At 41.6% G+C, this 16,352-nt stretch overlaps 1 protein-coding gene across 1 annotated transcript in view; it reads left to right on the forward strand.

Moving 5' to 3' along the window:
- Nucleotides 1-3,287: 3,287 nt before the first annotated feature.
- Nucleotides 3,288-16,352, forward strand: part of RAD54B (RAD54 homolog B) — a gene marked incomplete at both ends in the record, with an annotated part of 50,656 nt that continues 37,591 nt past the window's right edge. The window contains 2 exons of the mRNA XM_080938532.1: nt 3,288-3,422; nt 8,649-8,760. Coding sequence (XP_080794658.1) covers nt 3,288-3,422; nt 8,649-8,760 — 247 coding nt within the window. The remainder of the gene's footprint in view (nt 3,423-8,648; nt 8,761-16,352) is intronic.

Consider the following 16,352-nt stretch of genomic DNA (forward strand, 5'->3'; position numbering starts at 1 on the left):
AAAAAGAAATACACATGAAATTATTTCTGAAGTTATTAGACAACCAGGTGTTTTGGTCCCTTCTTTGAAAGTAAGGAGGCCGTTTGGGGAAAGACTAAAGTAAGCAGGTCACCCAAGTAACTTCAGTGAGCGTCCTGTCATCAGCTCAGATTTCCTCTTTTTTGTCCCTGCTTAAATCTGAACTATAGTGCCATGAGCTGAACTCAGGGAGAGACGGAAAAAATTGTTTTCCCATGAGTTAGTTTCCCTTGCAGGCTGTTGGGTCTAGTATGTCCCCAGCTAAACTCTTATTGACACCCTCAGCTGCATCCTGGGCCACATAGTCAAGAGAGAATGATGTATGGAAGAATGGATATGGTTTTCTGACAGCCAGTAGAAAGGGAGGCACCATAGCAGTGGCTGAGTAGGGGGTCAGATAACAGCTTTTCACCTGCGTCGGCTGGAGGGATCTCATCAGACACCTCTTCTCAGGTGAAGCTGGGATTCTTGACTTTGCCATAAAAATAATTTCTGAAGTCAGCGTGAAGCCAGGTTTGAGTTTATTAGGGGATGTTAACATAGATTTAAGCAAGGCTTTAATAGAAATAGCAGTGCTTAGGTACTTAGATGTGGGTGTGGACATCTCAAGAGAAAAATAACTCAATATTTTACAACAGTCATATACATTGCTGGTGGTTTCTGAAGTTACATTGGTCAAAAGTTTCTAAAAACTTGGTTTTTAGGGTTTACTTAAGTTTTATATGTATGGGTGTATTGCAGGTGTATTATATGTATGTTGGTTCACTACATGTGTGCAGTGTCCAAAGAGGCCAGAACAGGTACTTTTTAATTTTTGTTAAACTTATGTAAAATCCAGCGAATGACATTTAACTATGCTCTTCAAACGTATCTAACTCCAGATTTCTTAGGGTAGAAAGATCAGCATTATTGTAGCATTTGGAAGTTCTTTCGGGCAATCCTTTGAATGCTGTCACGACCTTGTCTACAATACTTTAAAACTGTGCCTTTTTTAAGTCCAAATGAGCCCTTCTCCTTTTCACGAGATTCCAATAATCACGCATTCGTTTTTATACACCTAGAACTTAAAAGGGTTTGTAAAGCAGCCTGCAACTCAATGTCACTTGAATGAATAACAGGATTTCGTGTACCTCAGTGATGCTCACACTTCTATGATCCGAATCATGATTTACTGATTTAAGTTGTGAGTTTTGTCGCCTCGGCTAGAATCTGAAGACTGGAACCAAACCGGTACCTTTTAGACACAGCAATCAACCGGAACCAAACCTAGATGCAAGTAAAAGGAAGTGCAAAGGTAGGAGAGCTGTGATGGTTGTCCAATCAGATCCGGTGGCGGAGCCGGCGCTGTGCGCCGTGGTGCGCATGCCCGGCGCCTAGCCTGCGGTTGGCTGTATGAAGGCGGGAAGCTCGAGTTGGCTGGGGGAAGGCGTCGCTACCTGCTGCGGGGTGCTCGCGGTTTCGGTCAGCGTGCCGGGTAAGTCTCTGGCGGAGGCCCGGGGAGGCACGTGCGGGGCCTGGTGAAGGATGGCGCAGGTTCCGGGGAAGCGGGACGGCGGGAGTCCCCGCGCTGGCTGGGCGGGGGCGGGGCAGGGGCGGGGCCTGAGGGGAGGGCGGTTGCCTGTCCCAGGGTCCCCGAGGCCGCCTGGCGCCTGAGAACATCAGGTGTCAGCCAAGGGGTTGCAGAATCATCCAGCGCCTTCTTCCCTGGGCGATTCACCTACCCCACTGGTTCTCTTGCCCTTCTCTCTGTTCCTTGCTTCCACAAACAAACAAACAAACAAACAAACAAACCATTTACGTTAATTATGGAGGATTTTGTAGGTAGGTGTACTGGAGTTCCAAAGTCTAAGGAGAATTTACAGTATGAAATGGAAATCTTAACTACTCAGAGTAGCTCAATGCCAATAAACTGAAACAGCAAGGGAGGTCTGTTGCTGACTGATGGAGTTTTATTTATTTTCTAGCATCCTAGAGTTTGCCACACCCTCTCCTCAGTGAAGTAATTATAAGTAATAGCACTACAGAAAGTACTGAGTCCTGTGCGTCAAGCCTTGTTCTAAATTCTTAAAATATTTAATCTCAGAGTTGCATAGTTATGCTTAAGTGTGATTAAGACACAGGAGGAAACAGGCATTTAAGCTAACTGCAGAATCACCTGCTGGGAAGGTCATCCTTGCAGTTATAAAGGCAAACATGATGTGTTCCAGATATCAGCCTGGTCTGGCCGTTTTCCTGGGGAGACCTAACTTAGCAGTAGTTTCCGTCAGGTGCATGCTACCAGTCTCAGAAATCACAGCTTTCAGTAGAGCTGCTGAGTGGCTTTATTTAGGTTTCAGCTGAGAACTTGATTTTCAACCACAGGAGGAAAGACAAAGGAATGGTGCTGGCTCTTGAAATCTCAAAGCCCAGCCTCAGTGTTACACCTCCTCTAATAAGGCCACACCTACTAATCTTTCCCAAACAGTTCCATCACTGTGTTCAAATATACAGGTCTATGGGACCATTTTTATTCAAACCATTGCAACCATGGTGAGGAAAACAGATGTGATTATTGTTATGTGTTTTATTTATTTACATTTTTGTTGTTGTAGTTTGAGACAGTTTTTCTTCATAGCCCTGGCTTCCTGGAACTTGCTCTGCAGACCAGGCTGGCCATGAACTCATGGGGATCCACCTGTCTCTGCCTCCAGAGTGCTGGGATTAAAGACATGGGACACCATGCCCAGTACCCCCCTTCTTCTTTTTTTTTTTTTTGTTTGTACACAGGTGTGTGTGTGTATGTATGTGTGTTAGTGTGTTACTTTTCTTGCCTGCTTAAGTGTATGGTGGCCAGAAGTTGATGTTGCAATTTTTTTTTCTCATTTATCCATCTTATTTTCTTGAGATGGTTTCTCATTGACCTTGGAGTTTTGGCTAGAGAGCTGGTTAGCAAGCCCCGAGATGCACCTCTCTCTGCCTGTCTGGCGTTGCTCATTCATGCTGCGTCTGCAGTGACTGTTACATGGGGATTGAGTGTTAGGTCCTTATGTTTGCCCATAACCTCATGTTTGAATCATCTCCCTATGTCAAGTTTTCTAAGGCTTATTTCTCTCTTAATAAAAGATTATTTTTATTTTGTTTATGTGATTGCTTATCTCCATGTGTGCATGTGTACCTTCAGAAGCCAGAAGAGGGTGTCGGATCCTCTGGGACTGGAGTTACAGACATTTGTTGTAACCATGTTCATGGATGGTTTCTGTTTTGGTGTTTTCAGGTTAGTCTTGCTGAAGATGAGACGATCTGCAGCACCGAGTCAGGTGCAGGGAAATTCCTTTAAAAAGACAAGATTCATACCTCCAGGAAGAAGTAATGCAGGTGTGAGTGAAGAGATTACAAAGGTGAGTCCAGATACAAAACTGTTTCAGGTAAATAAAAGGGGACCAGAATATGATCTGTCTGTCAGTCTGTCTGTCTATCTATCTATCTCCTAAAACTAGGTATGGTGCCTCATACTTAAAACCCAGGCGGAGTTTGGAAGGCTGAGACAAGAGGATTGTCATAAGTTCAGAACTGGCTTAGGTTTCATAATGAGTTCAGGCCAGCCTGTTCTGAGTAATGAGACTGTCAGAAACAATCAAACACATGAAACAAACCCAAACAAATAAAAACCTCACAACAAAAAGTAAAACCTTGTTGCTTTTTAGAATTTTCAGTGGCTTTGACAAAATCTTCTAGAATTTTTACAAATAACAGTGTGGCCTTTTGTTAGTAGCAGATAAAAATCTTTTCAACGAAGTGCAGTCTCTTATAGAAAGTCATGTTTGGCTGGCAGGGTGGCTCAGTGGGTAGAGGCACTTGCCACCAAGCCTGGCAACCTGACTACAATCTCCAGGACTTATAGAGTGGCAGGAGAGAACCAACTCCCATAAGTTGTCCTCTGACTTCACATATGTGCTGTGGCATGTGTGTGCACATACATGGACACCTGAAGAGTACATAATAAATAAATGTAATAAAAAACCTAGTCAGTGTTCTTTAGAGTTATTGATTAAATGAATTGATGCTTGGTAGAAAGTTGTTTAAACACATTAATAATTTACATAATTATTTCAGACTTTTACACCATCTTTTTTTTTTTTTGCGCTAGGGGGTAAACCCAGGTCCTTGCATATGGTAGGTTAGTGATTTTTGATGGAGTTACAAACTCAGCTTCTAGGTGTTTAATTTATAAAGAGTAAATGCTTGGGCAAGGTGATTATGTATTTGTATAATTTCAGCAGTCGAGGCAGGAGGATTGGGAGTGGGAGGCTTTGAAAGTTTTGACACTTTGTCTCAAAAACAAAACAAGATTTCTAGAAGTGTCTTCATAGAACTCTTATAAGAAAAATAATATATTTTTATTTTGTGCGTGCTGGTCTTTTTCTGTATGTATGTCTGCACCGTGTGCTTGCAGTGCCCCCACAGAAGGTAAAGAGAGCATTGGATTCCCTGGAGTTAGACCTACAGATAGTTATTAGCAACCATGTGGGTTTTGGGCATTGTACCAGGTCCTCTGCAAGAGCTGTTCATGTTCTCAACCGCCTAGCTGTCTCTCTATTCCTAAAACAATTATTTTTGTTTTATGTCTAAGAAGAAGGTTCTTAAGTGCACAGGTACAATACAAAACATAGAAAGTATATAAATTCTTTCCTATAATTTTTTTATTCATTCATGGTTGGTATGTATTTTATGTGTATGGGTGTTTTATCTGCATGCATCTCTGTATGACATGCATCATGCTTGGTGCCTATAGAGGGCAGAAGAGAGCATCAGGTCTTCTGAGACTGGAGTTTCAGGCAATACTGAGCTGCTGTGTGGTTCTGGGAATTGGACCTCTGGAAGAGAAGCTAGTGCTCTTAACTGCTGAGCCATCTCTCCAGCCTAAGTTACCTTTTAAAAAATATTATTGGGGTAAAACATAGAGATAGCATAAAATGTATCTTTTTTTTTTTTTTTTTTTGGAGTCAAGTTCTCTGTAGCCCAGATTGGCCTGGAACTTGTGTATCTCCAGTTGTCTTTCAACTTGCTTTGAGCCTGTCTCTCCCTCTTGAGAACTGAGGTCACAAGATACCTGACTTTTGAGATTTTAGGGATTTTTAACTGTGCGATTTAGTGGCATTGATAACCTTCAGCCATTGTCCAGAGCATCCTCATTGTTGCCAAAGCTTTCTCAGCAGTCCAAACAGAAACTTTGTGCCACCGAGCAGTAACTCTACCCAAAACTCTACCCTTTACATATACCACTCAGCCCTGGGTAGGGACTGTTACTGTCCATGAATTTCACTCCTTCGTGTTCTACAAAGAGGTGAAATTGTATGCTGTTTGCACTTTTTAAAAATATTTAATATATGTGAACACACCATCTCTCCTTTCAGACACACCAGAAGAGGGCATTGAATCCCATTACAGATGGTTGTGAGCCACCATGTGGTTGCTGGGAATTGAACTCAGGACCTCTGGAAGAGCAGTCAGTGCTCTTAACAGCTGAGCCATCTCTCCAGCCCTTGCCATGGGTTTTATCAAAGCTCATCTACGTTGTACTATATACTGGACTTGATTCTTTTAAAGCGTTCTTATTTTGTGTATTGTATGAGTGCATGTGAGTGCCTTTGTGCTACAGAGCACCTGTGCAGGTCAAAGATTGTTGGTTCTCTTGCGTTATGTGGGTTGGGGACCAAACTCAGGTTGTAAGGTTTGGTAGTAAGTACTTTTAGCTGTGGAGCCATCTTACTGCCCCTTTCCTTTTTCAGACAGTTTCTTCTAGCTCACTGGCCTTGAACTTGCTGTGTAGCCAAGGATGGCCTTGGATTTCTGGTTCTCCTGCCTCTGATGGGATTACAGGCCTGTGGCACTCTGCCTGTTTTAGGTTTGACATGGCTCCAGGGCTCATCCAGTATGTTCACCCAGCAGCTCAGAGCTTTTAATACAGTTTTTATTTTCTTTGTTCTTTCAGGACAGGGTTTTACTGTGTAGCCCTGGCTATCTTGGAACTTGTTCTGTAGACCAGGCTGGCCTCCTGCCTCTGTCTCACAAGTTCTGGGATTAATGGTGTGCACCACCACTGCCCAGCTGATTTTTGATTTTCTTTTCTTTTTTCTTTTTTTTTGGTCTGAATATGAGTGTTTTTTGCATGTTTTTCTCTCTTTCTTCCTCCCCTCCTTTTTTCCTTCCTTACTATTCCCCTGCCCCCTTTCTTATTTATACATCAGGGTTTCTCTGTATAGCTCTGTCTGTCCTGTAACTCATTTACTGTGTAGACCAAGCTGGTCTTGAACTCAGATATCTACTTGCCTCTGCCTCATGAGCACTGGGATTAAAAGTGCGGGGCACTACCTCCTGGTAGTGTTGATTTATTAAATTTACAGGGTGTATAGCTGTGGGACCCTAAAGACACAGAAATGGCTGAAGTCAGACTCAGAAACTTTCCAGTCATCCCAAGGCTCTTGGAAGAAACCAAGCCCTATCTGTGCTGACAAATAAAAGCAATGGCCCGGAGTAATTCTCAGTAAAACCACATAATTTGCTGGTTGACAGCCACAAGGTCTCACAGAAAGGACCCAAATGTACATCATCATCAGCCCAAACCCCCTCATCCAATGACTGCAAAGGTCACTGTAACTCACCAATGCGACGTCACCACCCCATGCTGTTGCTGAAATTTGCCCACTGTAAAGTATAAAAGATGTGTGCTTTTTGAACCCCCTGCGAGAGTGAGCAACCCCATACCTATGGAAGCAAACCTCTTGTTATTACAGCGGTCTGTCGTCTAATTGTGTTCTGTGGGTCGCGCTCCTGAGCTAAGACTCCTCGGGGTCTTACAACGTAGCTATCACCACAGTCAAATGTAGACATTTTCATGACTTCAAAAAAAAACAAAGCTTTCCATGTTAACTACTACTCCCATTTGTTTAAGTTTCCCAGACTTGACACAGCTAATATATTTTGTCTCTAGACTTGCCTGTTATTGACATCTCATATAAATCAACTCATGTAAAACGTGTCTTTTTCCTGTAGTGTGTTTTCAAGGTTTATCCACGTTACAGCAGGCATCAGAGATGACCTGCTCTTATTGCTGAAATACTATTTCTCTCTTGCTCCTGTAACAGTACCATGGGCTATGGAGTTAACAACAGAAACGCACTGTCTAATTTTGAAAGCTAAAAGGTAGAAACAGCCGAGAATCCGTCAATAGGTAGATGATTGAGGAGCAGATGTGGTACACACACATCTGAATATTATTCAGCCATACAGGGGTCAGGGTCAAAGTACCTGTGTTAGTTAGAAGGGCATGAGCAGAATCAGTTTACAGGAGGAAGAACTGACTTGGTTACGATTGCAGAGGATAAGAGTCTGTCATGGTGGGGAAGTATGGCAGCAGGCAGCTGGCACGGTGTCAGGATCAGGAAGCTGAGAGACACAAAGCAGAGTGAGCTGGAGGCTCACCATGTTCACGGTGCACCTATGAACCCTCAAGGTCTGTTTGCACTGGTGTACTTTGTCCAGCAAGGTAGCATCCCCTGACCCTTCCAAGCAGCGCCACTGACTGGGACATTTCTCATTGAATTCACCACATGCAGTACTGTGACTGGGCTGAGATCAAGGTAAGGCCTAGGTTGATTTTTTTTTTTTTTTTTTTTTTGGAGGTTTTAGGGAAGAATCCATTTACTTATCTGGTTTCTTTCTTTCTTTCTTTTTTTTTTTTTTTTTTTTTAAGATTTATTTATTATATATGAGTACATTGTAGCTGTCTTCAGACATCTGCAGAGGAGGGCATCTGATCCCATAACAGATGGTCGTGAGCCACCATGTGATTGCTGGGAATTGAACTCAGGACCTCTGGAAGAGCAGTCAGTGCTCTTAACCACTAAGCCATCTCTCTAGCCCATTTATCTGCTTTCTTGGTCTTTCTCGGCCTGTGCAGTATATCCTACTGGGACGCCCTCGCCGTGCATCATTATGATTTCCTTTTCCATCTTCAAGCCAGCACTGGAAACTGCTGTTTTTCTGCTTTTCTGCAGTTGGAACCCCATTTGGTTAGATTGGATCTGTTTGGATCATGTAAGACTGTCTCTGAAAGTTCCTAACTTATAGCCTCTGAACCCCATTTGCCACATAGAATAAGATGGCAACATCTTGCAGATTCTGGGCTCTAGACTGTATGAGAGAGCTTATTTCTCCCACAGCGCTTAGTCTTTGTGTTCACTTACTGTGTCTTACACATCTCATTCATTAGTTAAGCAGTGTTTGGTTTACTTCAGCTTTCCTTTGCTGAAGTTTAATCTGAAGGCCTTTGGCTTGGCAGGCAGGGCTCTTGAATTTCCAGACACATGTTGCACGACTCAGGCTGAGTTTGGGTTGCTGTATAGTTCAGGTTGGCTGTGGCCTGGTTATATATCCTGGGCTGCTTTGAACTCCAGAACTTAGGTTCTAGAAAAGTAGCTATTGTTACACAGATATGTAGAAATAGGCAGCTCAATTACATGTAGAGCCTATTATATCAAAATGTGGAAACTTAAATTTAGTTCATACATATCTCGTGTGTGGTTGTGTGTGTGTGTGTATGTATGTGTGTATATATATATATGTATATATATATAAAATTTTTTTTTTAGGGTGCTAAACAGTCACAAAATGATCCAGATATATGCAGTTCAAATCCTTGGCCCACTGAGGGACACCCTATGGCGATGGGTGACGGAGCCAGAGTAGGTCCACTTCCTGCAGGTAAGACACTGTGTGTTACATGTGTTTATACTTAGAGTAGATCCACTTCCTGAATTGAGACACTGTTACATGTGTTTATACTTAGAGTAGGTTCACTTCCTACACAGCAGGTAAAAGTGCTTGCTGCCGAGCCTCATAGATATCTTGAATTTTATCCTCTGACCTGCACACACAAATATAAGCAAATAGGCATGTAAGTTAACATTTTTAAAATGCTATGTATGTTGGAAACATTAGGTAGTTAGAGCAGGGTGGAGAAATCTCAGCTAAAGGCCTCAGATGCTGTCTGGATTCTTAGCCTTTGATTAGTGAAAACTAGGCTTTTATGAAGTTAATACATACCAAAAAGCTTTTATCTGTTAGTCTCAAGATGTTAGGTCCTACACAGAGGAGGTTAAAAGTAGTCTAAGTGCATGGTAGGATACTCCTTTAATCTCAACACTCAGGAGCAGAGGCAGGTGGATGTTTGTGAGTTAGAGGCCGTCCTGGCCTACATAAAAAGTTCTAGGATAGCCAGGTTTATGTAAGAGAGACCCTATCTCAAAAAACAAAACAAACAAGCAAAACAAACAACAAAAAAGCCTAAAAAATTGTAATTAAACTCTGCAGTCCCTGAAGTTCTAGACAGTTAATTTGCCTTGCTTCGGAAGGTCCATTTTGAAGCTGTATCTTTTTTTTCTAGGCTCTTATTCACAGAAGTTATCTTAGAAATCTTTTTGTTTGTGTGTTTAAAACTCCCTACCCAGTGATGCTGGCTGAACCCAGAGTAGCTGGAGAGCATCTACCACTGTCTTCCCAGCCCTTACAGTTTTGCTCCATAGCAAAAGATAGCCTTGTTTTCACTGGTTAGCCTAGGCTGGTCTCAAAGTCATGATCTGTAGCAGTAAATATTAAAAAGTAAAATATCTTATTTCTTTATCAGCCCTGTGGTCTCCCTCCACGACCTGCTTTTAATACGGACCTATGCGTGCCTCTGTCACCTGGTCCAAGCCGCCACCCGAGACTCACTTCCCAGGACTCCCTTCCCTTAGTGGTTTTTCTCCGCCTTCCCTATTGTCTCATCCCAGGGTGGTTCTTTACCCCAAATCCCAACACAAACACAACTCTAATGTCTGATAGCTTTTCATACAGGTTTATATATTCAATTCTCAATCCACAAACCCTCTACACAATAAGATTACATCAAATAGACCAAGATACAAAATGCCTTTCTGTATGAGATATTAGACCTATAAAATCCTTAAATGTTCACAGGTATTTAATGCCAGTTAAGCCCACCTGGATCTAATTCCTCCTTCTAGATCTCCATATTGGAGTTTCTTCTCCCTGCCCTCCTCCTTCCTCTGACCCTCTTTCTCCACCTTCCTTACCCGCCCAGTCACTGGCTTTTTTTTATTTCACTAATTAAAATGGGAAGGTTCAGATGAAGTCACCTCTTGAGTACTGACTAGGCAGCCTTTCTTGGGGAAGTGGAATTAACATTAAAATATGAACAGCTTCAGGACTGTCTACAATGATCCTTCTGCCTCAGCCTCAGCTGGAATTGTGGAGGCATTTCAGCATGTCTAGCTAATTCACCTTTTAAAACCTGATCCCACTGTAAGGACATGTCAATGTCTTATCGATGAATTTTTAGGTTATATGGGATCTTTTTGTATTATACAGAAAGCTAAAATGAGCACTCATGTGAGTATACACACACACACAGAATTATGTCTGTGTGTAATGCCTTGGAGTAGGATGTTGGTCACAGGAATGTGCACTTATCATTCTGGTAGGTAGTGGTCTTTGCAGAGGTCAGTACAGGTCTATGTTGTTATTAACAATGCTTGGAAATGTATGGACCATTTTTTGATTATGTGACTCCCCCCACCCCCCACAAGACAGTGTCTCTTTGTATCCCTGGCCTTTCTGAAACCCACTCTGTAGACCAGGTTGATCATGAACTCAGAGATCTACCTGCCTCTGTCTGGGATTAAAGGCATGTGCCACCACAGCCTGGTGATGTTCAACTGTATGTAAATATATACTTATGCCTTTTGATATTTGATAGTTTAATAGTTAAAAATGTGATTTTTGTTGTATTTTTAAGTTTAAAATTTTTTTTACTATCTATATAATTATTTGAGTCAAATGTGGTGTGATACAGTCTTGTAATACCAGCATTTGGGAGGCTGAAGAAAGTTTTGAGTCAGCCTGAGCCATATAGCAAAATCCCTACCCCTTTAAATATTCAAGACTAAAATAAATATGCATGAAATACTTTTTGTGTGAGTTGTATGTCTGTGTGCTTTGTGTGAACTTGTTGAAAATAAGCTGCTGGCACGATGCCCTCAAATCTTCAGTGTATGTTTTGTAAACAAACTGTAGAGCCTCCTGAATGTGGTCATGCTTTTTAATAATAGGTTCTGGGTTTAGAGATAAGGACCTGGGTTCTATTCCTAACACCCACATAGTGTGTCTCAGAGTTATCTGCAACTCTAAATCCAGGGGATCTGATGTTCTTTTCTGACCTTTGTAGGCACTGGACATGCACAGTGTAGACAATACTCATACACATAAAATAACAATAGGCTAAAAACAATTTAAAATCGGCTTTATAGAGTGCTTTTACCTCTTCCACTGTGGACACCATTCCATGTATACAACCTTTTCTAAATACTTAACATTCCAGTGCCTTGATTTTGGAGCCTAGTCTCTGGGATAGCAGGAAGTAAAAATATTGTTGTTCATAAGCTGTCCAGTTTGTGGTATTTTGTTATGACAACTTGAATGGATCAGGATAGTGTTAATAATGAATGGCCTTCTCCTTGTTAGTCTGTCCTCTGACCTCCGTGTGTGTGTGTGTGTGTGTGTGTGTGTGTGTGTGTGTGTGTGTGTGTGTGTGTAGTAGTAGTAGTAGTAGTAGTAATACAGTAGTTTTATTAGCTAGTTCTCATATTGTAGATTAATTCTTTACTTTAATTCAGTCTGCATAATTAATTTGTCTTTTGAGACAATATCTCATATAGGCCAGACTAGCCTCAAACTCAGTATGTAACTGGTCCTCTTGTCTCTGGCTCTCTAGTACTAGAATTATAAGCTATATCAACATGTCTAACATCAGTGGTTTTTTGCATTTCTCTAATGATGAATGATGTTGAGCATATATATGTTCATGAACCTCTTTGATATTTTTAATTCTTTTTTTTTGAAAAATGTCTGTTTAGCTGTTTTGCCTTTTTAAAATTTTAATAATTTTTTTTAGTTATTTAGTTGAGCAAGGTTTAAAGCCTAGGCTGCCTGAATTTCAAACACTTGTTCTACTGCTGAGTCACACCCCTAGCGGCGTTATTTATTTTGAACTCTCAATAGTACATGCTGCCTCAAAAGCTGTAAAACCCATACAGTCTCCCTGTTCTCCCACTCATCTCTGGGGGTGTGATTTCCCAGAGGAAACACCTTCTCTCTGAAGGCTCATGCCTGGTTTCTGCTTATTCCTAAGTAGCAGGCTTCAGTTCTCAAGGCCTGTGAGTCAGTGTGTATGACTAGTGAACAGTGGTCCATCTAGCTTTACAGTGTCAGGAGTCATGTGTCTTATGTTAGAACAGAAAATCTTTTCCCATTGGTTGGATGAATGGGAGGCATTTAAAATTTTGAGGGACATTTGTGACATGCATTTTTCTAAGTGGAGTGCATTTTTCTCATTGTTTTTCTGTGTTTTTCATAGTTTCTGAATCCTTACTAATAAAACTTTGTAAGACATGTTCACCAAGTGGGTTTTCAAAAAACTTTTCCTTCCCTAGCAGTCGGTTTAGACTCGTTCACTTACTTTGACTCTGCTTTTGTGAGGACCAGTGTGGGAAAAATAAAATTATGATATCCAGAGATCTCTCTGACTAAAAGGAATCAGAGTGTTGTTCTGTGGAAGAAGGCAAAAGCAGCTGGCTCAACATGTTCTACTGGCCAGTGTTGGTTCAGATTCTGAGAGTTTATTTTAGGTATTTATATGCACAGCACAACTTGAAAAAATGTATTTCTGGTGATGATTAGCTCAGTCCCTTGTGCACCACACCACTACATCGAAATTCTTTCCATGCAAGTTACAAAGTTACAAACGACGTCTATAAAGATAGGTTCTATAGATTAACTGAGAAAACAGCCTGAAGATAAAGGTCTGGGGAAGAAAGCCTTATAGCTTGACCAAGACAAACAAACCCTAGATAAGGACTGGGGTAGTCTGGTAATGGGTTCAGTACAAAGGTCACCAGGCTTCTTGGGGACCAAAGACAACTGTGTGTTTAGTCCCCTAGTGCTTGCTTATCTGTGAGCAAAGACTCACCTCCTATAGAAATAGATTTAACCTTTGCTTTTTAATTTGTTTATTTTTGCTTGTGGTCCCAGATGTGTGATCTTTCTGTCTTGGCCTTCCCAGGGCTGGGGTTGCAGGTGTGTACCATTTCTTCCAGCTTTAGTATTTCTTCTTAAAGATCTGAGACGGGATCTCATTGTATAGCCTGAGCTGGCCTTGAAGGTTTGGTCCCTTGTGTGTCTCTGCTAGGGCTGCAGTGTGAGCCACCAAACCCCACACAACTCTGTTTATACTGTCTTCTTTTGCCATTCATATGAATCTTTTTACTTATTTATTTTTGTGGAGCTTGGCCACAGAGCTCTCAGGATTGCAGTTTTTTTTTTAACTTTCAAGATTGAGTCAGAAGCTGCTTGTAAAATGGAGTCTTGCAGAAGGCATAGCCTGAAAAACTACCTTTACACAATATACTGTAACTTAGAACAACCCTTTTTTTCTGTCACCATCTAACTTGTAGCACAGACTGGCCTTGGATTTGTTGTAATCCTCCTGTCTCAGCTCCCTGAAGTCACAGTGACCATCTCAAGGTCCCCTTGCTGATGGATAACAGCGCAGAGGGTTGAGATGCCACAGAAACATTAGTCACCTCCAAATTGGGCATTCATTTTATATTATCAGGGCTCACAGCTAAGGACTGGCTCATTAGCCTATCAGTACCACCCTGTATCTAGCTAATTAGCATACCAACACCTGCTTTGGGGTTGGCTCACCCGAGTATGATTGGCTCTTATTGCAAACACTACGTTATTCCAAGTCACAAAAAGTTTTGTTCCTAACAGTGAGAAAACGGGGGAGATTTAGAAAGTATGGTGCTGGCTTTAGCCTATGTAGCAGATACATGTCAGAGAAATGCCTCCTTGTCCTTAGGGATGAGAGAAGGAATTCTGTTCTGAGATTGCCTTTATTTTATAGAACTTAGAGATGGAATACTATACTTTAGGAGTATCTGTGTTGGATTCCAAATATCAACCCAGTACAGCCAGTTGTACTGGCTGGTTTTGTGTCAGCTTGACACAAGCTGGAGTTATCACACAGAAAGGAGCCTCAGTTGATTAAATGCCTCCATGAGATCCAGCTGTAAGACATTTTCACAACTAGTGATCGAGGGGGAGGGCCCAGCCCATTGTGGGTGGAGCCATCCCTGGGCTGGTAGACCTGGGTTCTATAAGAAAGCAGGCTGAGCAAACCAGGGGAAGCAAGCCAGTAAGTAACATCCCTCCATGGCCTCTGCATCAGCTCCTGCTTCCTGACCTGCTTGGGTTCCAGTCCTGACTTCCTTTGGTGATAAACAGTAAAATAAAGTGTAAGCTGAATAAACCTCTTCCTCCCCAACTTGCTTCTTGGTCATGATTTGTGCAGGAATAAAACCCTGACTGAGACACGAGTTCTCTTTAAGTGTACCATGTAAATACTGTCCTATGTTAATATTTAGAAATCTATTCTCCTTTCCCTTTTTTGCATATGTATGTCATGTGCATATGTACATTTATATTTGCATGCCTGGGAACCCATGTGGGTGGCTGCTTGTGTTCGAAGCTAGACTTGGTGTCCTATCTTTCTATTGATCTCTACTTTTTTTATTTACTAAGGCAAGGTCTCTGACTACCCTGGAGTTCTCATATTGGGCTAATCTAGTTAGCCAGTTTACCCTGGGAATCCCCTGATTTTGCTTCCTAAATTTAGAGATTACAGGTAGGTTGCAGTGCCTTACCAGTTTTTTGTTTTGTTTTGCTCTTAAAGACAGAGTTTCTTTGTGTAGCCCTGGCTGTCTGGAACTAGCTCTGTAAACCAGGCTGGCCTCAAACTTACAGAGATCTGCCTGCTTCTGATAGGCTTAAAGGTACTTTATTGTCTGAGCCATTTCATCTGCCCCTGTTGTCTCTTAATGGAAGGTCTTGCTATATATAGCCCAGTCTGGCCTTGAACTTGTGCTCTCATCCCTGGGTTTGTAAGCCACTATTCCTAGCTTTTATTTCTTCTTTATCTCCCTTCCTCCCTCCCTTCCCTTCCTCCCTCCCTTCCCTTCCTCCCCCCTTCCTTCCTTCCTTCCTTCCTTCCTTCCTTCCTTCTTTTTGGGCAGATAATACATGTAAACCGTGCTGCATTTTGCTAGGCTCATTGATCTTGTTTGTACATGTTTATTGTCTAGCACTCTGGATAATCATGAGTTGGAGGCCAGCCTGGGCTACATTGAGAATTTGAGCTATACAGGGAGACTCTGTCTCAAAACAACAATAAGCTCCAACAAAATGAGAGTTCAGAAAGTTTAGTTTGCTTCTTGGTTAATGAGAACAAAGTAAAGAGCTGTGGGGCTGGGTTGTAGGCCAGGGTCCAGTGTGTCGAGCAGTCATAAAGACCTCGTGGGCCATGAGACCATGAGACGTCTGTAGCATTTCTGTGCATTCCAGCTGTTTGCAGAGCAGCTGTAGCTAGACCTACCTTTATAAATTTAGGGTCTTGTGCTGAGCTCAGGATCATTGGTATAGGTTTGGTTAATTGTTCTATAGAGTTGCTCTTACTTCTTAAACATTCATTTATTTGCTTACTTGCATGCGCCTGTGGCTTTGGGAGTTGATTTTCTTCTTTCATCCTGTGGGTTCCAGGGATGAAACTGAGGTAACCAGCCTTGGTAGCAGGCGCTTTCACATATGAACTATCTTGCCAGTCTTTGAATCAGATATGTTCAAGTTTTGTTGTATTTATTTATTTCACTAGTTTTGAGGTGCTGGAGAGTCAAGCTGGGGCCTTAACCATGTTAAGCACTTGCTGCACCTTGAGTCTTTCACATATGTTTCAAGTAATTCCTGTCTGGACAAGTACATCATGAGAAAATAAGCTTGTTTTGTTTTCATGATGATTATATGCTTCAAACTAGGATTAAACATGAAAACTCTTAGCTAGATTAGGTGTTTCTTTTCATCATTTATGTTGTGTGATTAAGATAAAAAATATTGCTTTAATAGAAATAGGATTTTGTTTGTACATGATTATGCCATTTCTCACCATTAATTTTTACACATGATCAAACAGGCTAGTATATTTACATACAGTACAGGTAGAATAATAATGAATATTTTTGTCTGGTTTTTATATCTAGTATTCAATAAAAATTTGTCCTTAAATAGCAAAATTATGCAGAGGATACTACTATACGCTGGAAGTGAAGAGGAAGCTTAGCTTTACTGCAGACTGAGCTGGTGTAACCTAACTAGCTAGAGGATATGCAATTCCTGATTGACAGCAG

The sequence above is a fragment of the Micromys minutus genome (genome assembly GCF_963924665.1).
Source record: "Micromys minutus genome assembly, chromosome: 26".
NCBI lineage: Eukaryota > Metazoa > Chordata > Mammalia > Rodentia > Muridae > Micromys > Micromys minutus.